General features: G+C 42.7%; 1 protein-coding gene across 1 annotated transcript in view; it reads right to left on the reverse strand.

Moving 5' to 3' along the window:
* The window catches only part of ARHGAP20 (Rho GTPase activating protein 20), a 52,236-nt gene extending 42,661 nt beyond the window's left edge, over nt 1-9,575 (reverse strand). Inside the window, exon 1 of the mRNA XM_010019357.1 lies at nt 9,493-9,575. Within this exon, the coding sequence (XP_010017659.1) occupies nt 9,493-9,575 (83 nt within the window). The remainder of the gene's footprint in view (nt 1-9,492) is intronic.
* Between the last annotated feature and the right edge of the window lie 250 nt (nt 9,576-9,825).

Here is a 9,825-nt window from a genome sequence, read left to right on the forward strand (position 1 = left end):
CTAGGTTTATTGCCTGTCAGTCACCTCACCTATTTATCAGGTAACACCCGGGGGGGGCCTGCTTATGGTCTCTCAAAGTCTCATTGCTCAATAGTCATTCCCCTTTAGCCTCTGATTTTCTCATCCATCAAGTAATTCAGATAGGCTCTTACCCTCCTTGGCTTGTCCCACCTGGGTAGAGTCTGCAGTCAGGCAACAATGAGTTTTAAGCAAAACAAATGCCTTCAAAACAGTGCAAGACTTCAAATACGTGGCCAGGTAAAGCCATCCTGGAATCCAACAGCTGCTGTTCCCTGATTGCCCTTTTTCAAGAGGAAACTTGCTGATTATAACCAAAGCAATCACATACAAAGTGACCTATAAATAGCTGCAAGTACTGCCTTTAAAAGATAAGCCCCTTCACCATGCTTTATCCTCCTGCAAGCTGCAGCTGTCATTGGAGCCACTGCTGTCCAGCTGTGCCTGTATTGCCACAACTGCAGAACACTGCAGGGTGAACTCCACAAAGCTCCACTGCAGACAAGAATGAAGCATCTGCCCAGCCCTTGTATTGTCCAAAGTTTTTAGGGACCACTTCCCTACAATAGGGGTGCCACATGGAAGACAGGATTGTCACTTGACTGCACCTGTCCCAGCTGCAACAGGAACAAATCTGGCTTCGGTTTGCCTCAAGGGCTTTAAGCTATATTTTGGTACTAGTACTAGAGCACAGGAATTATCCTATTACAGCGAAGAGATTACTTGATATGCCTGCCGCTGCTAGCTATTGCAAGTGCAACGACCCAGATTCCTATGAATAGCCAGCAGACAAGTTAGTTGCAGCCACATGCACCTGTTTGCTCTTCCATAACTAACTCCCTTGTATTCAACAAGTTCTTTGCATAGCTACACAGGCAGGTTAGTCAGAGGTTTCTATTCCACCTGCAATCTGAGCTGGGGAAAAAAGCTATTAGAAGGTTCCCCACATCCCTGCACGTCATGGTAATTACTTTATGTAAGGGCGAAGTGGGCACAGGCCAGTTAACTGCAAAGAACAGCAGCCCGGAGGAGGGGGAAACATGACAGCCTTTCACATGAAGATGTTTTTCCCTGTGTTTATTTAAGTCTTTGAAAAGTTTGCCCATGTCCGGGTAGTGACCTCCTTGTAGAAATGCATGTCACACTTGGCACACCTCCCACTGAGAGACCTGTCCTGCTCTCGGACAGCAAAGCTGAGGGGAATGAGTATGACGTTGCTTAGTCCAAGGGGCTCAGCAACCAAATTTGTTACCAGAGAAGCTCTGATAAAATGAGATGCCTTGCAAAATACTGGATACAGTTTTACTACCAGAACATGCAGTTGGAAGAGAGGGAATGGAAGTGGATGAAAACACATCACCCCTGCTTATTCATTCAGGTGAAGGTCTTCACCATTCTTCTCTGCATTTTCTGAATAATCCTGCCATGAAGACCAAGGGCGCACTAGATGTACTTAGATACCTACTCCCACTGAATGCAGACAGCGTTCGCTGCACAGGGTCCCTGTAAGTGAACGAGGATCCAAACCAGCACATTCACCTCAGTGCTTACCACCACGTTCAGCTAGGGGATAGGACAGGCTGAACATGGATGTGCTGGTGGATGATATGCAAAAATAACCCTGGGAACAGACGCAGGCCTTGCTCCTCCCAGGTAAGTGCTTTTACCATTCACCTACGGAGCAAAGCTCACTCCTGTGAACATAAGGGTTTTGACCCCAGAACATTGCACGTCCTTCTGCACAGCAGCCCAGCTTCAGCTGTGGAAGGGAGAGGGAAAGCCTCCCTCACTCCAAGGTCTCTGCTCACTCCAAATACCCTCTGCTGTACTAATTACATCCCTCTTCTGGGAACAGAAGATGAATTGCCTAAGGAGGCAGAGAGCTGAACCTGGGTAATTAATTTCCACTGAAAGCACACCAACTTTGAGGCCAGCAGTTTTGCAAAGAGCAGTGGTGGTCTGCAGAGACCTGCCTGAGGAACAGGCGAGAAACACCTACCATAGCTTATACCGAGCTTGTTAGACGGCACAAACCGTGGCTGCAGCACAGACCATGGTCTCTCCCTGCCAAAACAGCCAATGAGCCATGCTTTCCCACTTCAGCTCTGACATTGCATGTTTGGAAACCACTGACCTAAACAAGCAGTCCAGAAAAGTGGCCTCAGCCAGAGGTTTAAAGGAGAGCAGTATCTGCAGCTGTTTTTGTGATGGCCTTGCTCTTGCCCAGGAAGATTAAACAGGGTCTGTGGATGGAGCTTCTCAGGAGCCTCTCACAAAGCTGTGTTTAGTTCTTTGACACAGACCTGCTCAATGCTGCCAACAGTCATGTTGTACTGGGATGTGCAAAAGCACAGCTCTAGGTGTTTGGGGAGCTTTCTGGTCAGTAACAGACTGCCTAAAAAACAGAGGCACTTGGGAGGTCAGACAGCCATTGAAATGATGTTTTTTAAGTTATGGTTTTAGATTCAGGTACTAAAATTATTCCCACATCTTGCCCCTGAGGCTTATTATCATTTATTGGATTTAGGTCCTGGTGCTAGAACACTGAAAACACATGCACAGAAAAAGAGACAGACTGTTACTCCTGTAATGTGATTAAAAACTCCTTACCAGTAGCTTAGTGCACCACAAGGAAGCAACTGGACCAGAGGAAGCAAGGCACTATCACCAGGAGAGTTCAATGTGTATTTAATGCTGGCCCTTGTCAGAGGTGAGAGCACCAGAGGCTGCACATCAGCCAGCACATCGTTAGAGGATTTCTGCTTCTTTACACAAGATAAATGATCACAAAGCAGTCTGGTCGAGTTGGTCTGCGATTTCCTCAGGTATGCTGCTGCCCAAACTGCTTGGCCAGACTGTCATTTGGCAGAGACTTTATTGTCTAAATCAGGGATACGCAATGGCTGGACAACGGGGGCACTCCGCCAGACCTCAAGGCCTGATCCAAAAAACCCCCAAAATAAGCTGCAGCCAAAAGCACATGTGGACAGTGAGACATCTGGACAAGCAAAGCCCTGCCCTCATCCCAATGAGCAGTGCCCCTCGCTGCCTTCATCTTAAAACTGTCACAACTACCCAAAGGGGAATTGGTTTAAAGTGCTAGTGTTAAACTATTAGTCATTTATTGTAAAATTAATCCCTCATTTAAGCTCCAATCCCTCCAAAACCCTGCTTCTTGTTACCTCTAGTCCTTTTCTTTTAATAAAAAAGGCAGCATATCTCTGAGAGCCGCAGCTCATTTCGATCTCCAGATGTACAAACATTGCTATAAGCCAGTTTGTATGTCATAAATGAAGAACTGATGGGTTTTATCAAAAACAAACATACACACACACACACAAAACCAAACAGAAAAAACACAGCGGGGGGACAAGAATGCCAATCTGTGAGTTAAAAGGCCATTTGAGGCCTTGGAAAGTTCACTCTGTTCCTTGTTAACAGTTAATAAAATTTTATCCCTGGCTATTACTACATTAAAATAACTTTTGCATTCAAGCACATGCTTTAAGGAAACAATACTCCAGTGTCATGATTAGCTTAAATCAAGCATGAATTAGAAATACTATAAAAATGACTTCTACAATATCATCACAAGTTATTTTAATTATGTGCCATTCCGTTAAAAGGGAAGAGCAATTTGATACAAAATAGTGTGTTTGTTTTTTAAAAAAAGATCCCATTTTTTCTACAAATTCAGGTACTTTTACTTTACACAGGGTAACATGACACAAGGATGGGAGAAATCTAGGGAAGTTCATATACAGAGATTTCTGCCCATTCAGATTAACCATAAAACGTTAAAACATCTAAACTTTTCATTAAATGGAAAAATCTCAGAAGAAATACTGATCAGAAGTTTCAAAGCTAAATTAAATCTAAAAACTATACCCAGCAGCAGAGAACTTTTCATTTGCTTTGTTGACTGAGTCTTTAAGAACAGGATTTTCCCTCTCTCTTGCTGAGTAGAAACTTGATTTCTAATGAAACTGTGATTTTTATAAACACATGGCTCCTGGAACTGAAGCTTTATGAAAAAAGCTCCGAAATATCCTAGTCAAGATAAAATGCGCAGTGGCACTACTTAATCCCTTCAATTGGGAAACTCTGCTTTGTGGCATTTTGCCCTTTTTCTTCCTTTCTTTAATAAAATGTCTCTTCTGTATTCTTGAGTGTATTGGAGTCTCTCAGACAAAGGACTAAGGTGAGGAGTGGAGGACACAGGGCTGCCCCTGGGGTGCTGCCACTTGGACTTTCACCTTGGGGAACCACTCCGGTAATAGCAACAGCCTGAAAACCCACAACCCCGCAGCTTCAGAAAGACTGCCTTGCAAGGGCTCCCTTCCACAGTACACCTCTTCCTGCGGGTGAATGAAGGCATTTAAAAACCCGCATCTCTTGTGACCACGCCATTTGGGTGGCTCCACACTCCAACAAACACTGTCATGGTGCCCAAGGGGGCTGCATGAGAGCAACACCCTCCTCTGCCATGATGGCCTAGGGGACAGTGGCTGCTTGGGGTATACCTGCCCACAAAGGCCTCATCCTGCAACAGCCAGTACATACAACGGCTGTGGGGTGCAATAGGGTGGTGGGCAGCCCCCCTTAATGTCCCTGTACCACGCTGAGGTGCTGCGCCTCACCAACCAAACACGCCTCACAGAGATTATTTTGCTAGGCGAAATTACTCGCTGCCATGGAAACGGGTGAAGAATGAGCAAAATGACGACAACAGAAATACCTACCTAACAAGTTAGTTACTTGCAATGAACTTTTATTCCCTTCGTCCCTGCAACCGGATTTGCCTGAAACACCAAATACTCATCTTCCCTGTGAAAAAGAGACAGTTAAAGTCTTCTGGCAATTTACATTTATTAGAAGTCTGTTTTTTTGTCTTCATCTAGTCACATAGCTTGGATCATCCACATATCTTCTGACTAAAACCCTGAAAACACAATGTCCAAGACTTTGGGAACACTCTGTATTTGACTAGTGCCAAGTGGAATGTATTACTAGATTACACATATGATCTTCGTTATCTGGGATATTTAGCATTTGGCACAAGACCCCTGGAAGACAACATGCCAGAATCACTTACTGTGTGTTGGGAGAAGGAAGAGCAGCCCCTCAGTGAATGGCATAACACTGCTTCCATGTACAGAAGGGGGAAAAAAATCACCCTGGAAACTTCCGAAATTCTCAGTTTTTACTTTTAACTTCTTCAACCGTAGAAGCAACATAATAAAACTGGGTGGGGGGTGACTCTTTAGGTACTTCCTTTTCAGGTTCTTTAAAGATTTGTTCATAAAACCTTTTAAAAAGTATGTATTTAAAAAAAAAAAAAAAAAAACAAACCAAAAAGCAAAACAGCACCTGCTTCTACATTACACCAAAATAACATCATGAACACATTTCATTCTATAATAAAGAGTAGTTTCATCACTTATATTTTAACACCTTTAGTGTAAGGAGACATATCTATAAATGGTCATGTAGACTTAGAAATTGTGAAATTAGATTAATCAGTTTCAGAATGTAAAAATATAAAGATCTGGTGAGATGTGCATTGGGAAAGGGGAAGCTGCCAGCAACGGCAGCACAGAATTTGGCCGTCCTTGCGAAATACCCAAGATGTGAGCAGAAGTCTGCCAATGCAGAGCAGACACCTGGTAGCTTGGGCTTTGTCACATGTGAAAATTGTTTTGAGGGACAGCAGAACAAATTTGTCTTGAAACAAGTCTTTGTTATTCTATATAAACTATTCTGAGATGACAAGACCTGATGCTTAAATCCAGGGCCCAAGCATTGCTGTTTCAAGCCCTTAATTTGTGTTACACTGAATTGTATCTCATTAAGTTGTGCAGTTTTCATTAAAGGACACCAAGGAAAAGTAAGAGGAAAATTACAACTGCGGAACAGGTCCAGGGCCAAATATAACTAACCCAAATCCTTTGCTGATTTCATACGCATTAACAGAGTTAACAATCAAACTTATTTTTCTTACATCTGAGTATCAGCCAAGAAAAATACAAAAAGCTTGCTTTTCCAATGTATTTCTACAATAACTTTGCTCAAAGTGCTTCCAAAGAGGACATTTGATGATGTGAAAGAGCCCCTAAATGCCTATTCATCACTATTTTGTGATGAAAGAGAAACTGTACAAAAAAAGGGACGAGAAGCAAGGACAGGAGGCAATGAATAGTCTGCATATTTTCATCTCTTGGAAGTAAGGGCCCAAATTCCACTATAATATCTGTATTATTTATTATGTTTCTCTGGCGCCTGCTGTTACAGGCGAGCAAGGCAGGGATTACAGCGTGGTTGCACAACTGTGCATTACGGTGCCATATACCCATCCCAGGATTCTTCTGCAGGACAAATACCTTTTAACTCTTTTTATATGACTGGCATGGCAAGGCAGGATTTTTAAAGAAGGCTTAACTTTCATTAAACCAAATTATACAACTGGAGGAAAAAAAAAAACAACCAAACAAAAAAACCCAAGCTTTTAAGCACACAAGACTTCAGATTTACTTCTCTTTCAGGACTGAAGAGGATGACGACACAAACGTCTGCTTTTTCCAGCCAGATCATCTCGTCTTTCTTACATCCTCATGCCATCACAGCTACAACACTCCCATTAAAACACCTTAATCCTCTGAAAGCTAAACAGTCATCTCCAGATGTCACAATGGTTTTCTTTGAATAATTTAAAATCCTCCAAAGTAAGTCTGTCCAAAGTGTGTGCCACTACATTTTAAGAAAGTGCCCTGTATATAAACCAAGGACACCTGATATATAAAGTGGTACAAAAATACAAACTGACTTGTGCTTTTAAGTAATTCCTGCCCTTTTAAACTTTACACTTGCTCATTATTTTCAACAAATATTGAGGTGAACCAGCTGCTGAGGTGAGAGGATTCATATAAATCCCTCACAGATGTTTGCTAACTTTAGACAGGGGCTTTATTATCTACAAGTCATTAATCAGCCATTAACAAGTTAGTGTTATGGAGTTCCAGTATTAAGGCTTACTGCCAGAGGAGAATAATGGATTTTGCAGGCTGGCTGTGTCTACAAGAAGGGGAACTACGAGCTCAGACAGGTCTGAGATAAAACATTTGGAGGAGATTAGAAAACATGAGAAGTCATTTTGTTGCTCTTCAGCTCACTTTAAGAGAAAGCACTTCACAAGAGTTAAGCATTTACACAACAGAGAGGAGAGTTCAAACTCATCTATCAGTTGGTGATGAAGAGGAATGTGCTTTGCACAGCCAAACAAGGAAGTCAGGCACAGGTGAGAATTACTGCTCCTGTTCACAATAATAAACACCATCCAGAGTGTTACCCTCTAACTGATACACTTTGAACCTGTAAAATCACCTGCTTTGGCGCCAGGGTCCTCAGACTCATCCCCTTTCACTAAGGCCACAGACTTCAGTTCAAAACAGGAGCAGCTAAATCGTTGCATGCCACAGTCGGGGGACAGACATGACTGAGGCGGCATCCATCAGTTGTGAAAGCGGCAGGCTACATTGGGTAGGCAAAGCATTGCCCTCACTGCAGAACAACGTATCATTTTCCCTTCTTCAGCCCTCTCCACCCCAAAGCCTTGGTCAACTGCTCTTACAAAAATCATCCTTCCACATACCAGATCTGGAAATAATTCTGATCTGGGCTATATGAGCAAGACCTATTCACACTTAAGAAAGCATAAAATTCCCTCAGTGTCTCTCCTGCTATGTCTGATTTCTGATACTTACAGAGCAGGCAACAAACATACAAACAAACACAACTGAAGAAAAATGTTCATGTCTGAACCCCAGCAGGAAAATGACATAAGATTGAAATATAAGCATTAAATATAGTTCATTCTCTTAATATTGAGCAGCAAGGCTTAAGACACAGGTTTATAAACTAGAGCAAACCCTAAAGTCTAAGAGCTGAGAGACCCCTTCTCTTTGTCCCCTGCACTCTCCAGTTATTGTTACTCCCTGTAGTAATAGTCTGCCTCTAATTTCACAGCCTCTGTTATGAACATGCCATTTATGCCTAAAAGGTAATATCACAATTATTAACATAGCTACAAATACTATGAAGAAATTATAGCAAATGAAGAATAAATACGGTAGTACAATCTAAACAATTCCAATATTCTCATGAAGGGGTTACAAAATACCCATTCATCTTACTTTAAAGACCTGGAAACAAAGTCAAAGAGAGGATACAGACGAAATTTTAGACAGAACCAGAACATGTTGCTGGCTCTCAGTTCTAGGCTCAGGCCACTACATTACACAAAACTGTACAAATACCTTCAGGAATTAATTTCTAAGTTTCCACTTTTATGTCTTCGCCAGCAAAAAGACCCGCAAGTAGTTTCAACTCGTTTTCCTTTCCTATTTTTCAACTCTAATGTTTTCACAGAATACTTTCACAGTTTTCTGAAGTACTGTGGAATTCTGCATGATGACAAATATGAAACCAGGTATTATTAGATCAACACAAAAAACTTTCCAAAGCTCACACTTGGATTACTTAACACACCACAGAGTTGGAAAAAATACTCCTTACAAAGCCATACTTTAATTTCCCTGAATAACGCTTGTTCATAAAGAGGTCTACACAGCTGGAAGCATTAACAGCCTACCAGATGGTTCACTTCTTGGTAAACACTTATGTTTTGTAAGTTTAGAGCCTAATGAACTGTAGTGCAGGAAGACAAAAGTTATGTGTGCAGAGTGGTTCAAACGGCAGGTCAGGGCTGGGGCTGGACAGGGGACTAGCTCCATAGAAAATCCTATTTCTGTGGAAGCTCTGTGTTGGGGTAGGGAGGGAAAAGGAAGGGCTGATCCTGGCAGAAGATGAAGGCAAAAAATGCTGACTGCTTCACACCCGGACACCCCCACAAGTGCTAATGTTGGATGGGAGAAAGTCATGACCACTAGATCCTGGCCCAAAGCATTGTCCTAAACCAGCAGGTGCTTTCAGAGCCCCAGAGAGCCTGTACCATGCAGCATTCTATGATAGAAATTTAGCTCAAAATAAACTGTACCATCCCACAATAACCACTTCTCAGTTATGCCTGGCTCTGCATGAGTGTACAAAGGAAAAGGTAGGAAACATGCATCATCTTCTGCCCATGCCATCTCCCCAGCAGGCAATCATGGCCAGCCACAGATTAATTAGAACAGAGTAGGCCCAATGTTGGGTGCCCAGTTGCAAACTGCAGAACAGCTCTGCTTGCCCAGTTGGGTATGAACAGCTTAGTGCGGCAGCACTGGGGAAACCCCTCTTAGGAGATAACCCAGTGTTTGAGCTGGGTCTATCACATCTTTCCGTAGACTTCATAGCGGGGCAGCCACCAGGCAGCCTGAATTGTGTCTGACAACCTGGTGTGGACAATAGCTCAAAAATGTTTCAAGTTTGGGGCTGAGAAACTGCAAAACATACAGCCAGCAAAACTCACTGACTCACCTTGAGACCGATCTAGATCTGTTCAGTGCTTTGACAAAGATCAAAGATGGCGCAGACTGGCGTCTTTGGGCCAAACTCTTCATTTTCTGATTGGAAAGAGAAACAAAATGAAATCATAGGTGAGATTTGGAACTGTAACTGTGTGCATACAGATTTGTCACAGCCAGGCTCCAATTTCAGACCATGGGAAAAGGCTGACTTATTGCCATCACAACCCAGGAGGGGGAAAACAGTTGTAAAATACCACATATTGAGAAAAACAGAAGCAAGACCAGAAGAAGTGATAAAGAAAAGCTGATAATTAGTGTCTAGACACAGGTGCCCGAGGTACAC

Source organism: Nestor notabilis, unplaced genomic scaffold, assembly GCF_000696875.1.
Source record: "Nestor notabilis isolate BGI_N333 unplaced genomic scaffold, ASM69687v1 scaffold3338, whole genome shotgun sequence".
Classification (NCBI taxonomy): domain Eukaryota; kingdom Metazoa; phylum Chordata; class Aves; order Psittaciformes; family Psittacidae; genus Nestor; species Nestor notabilis.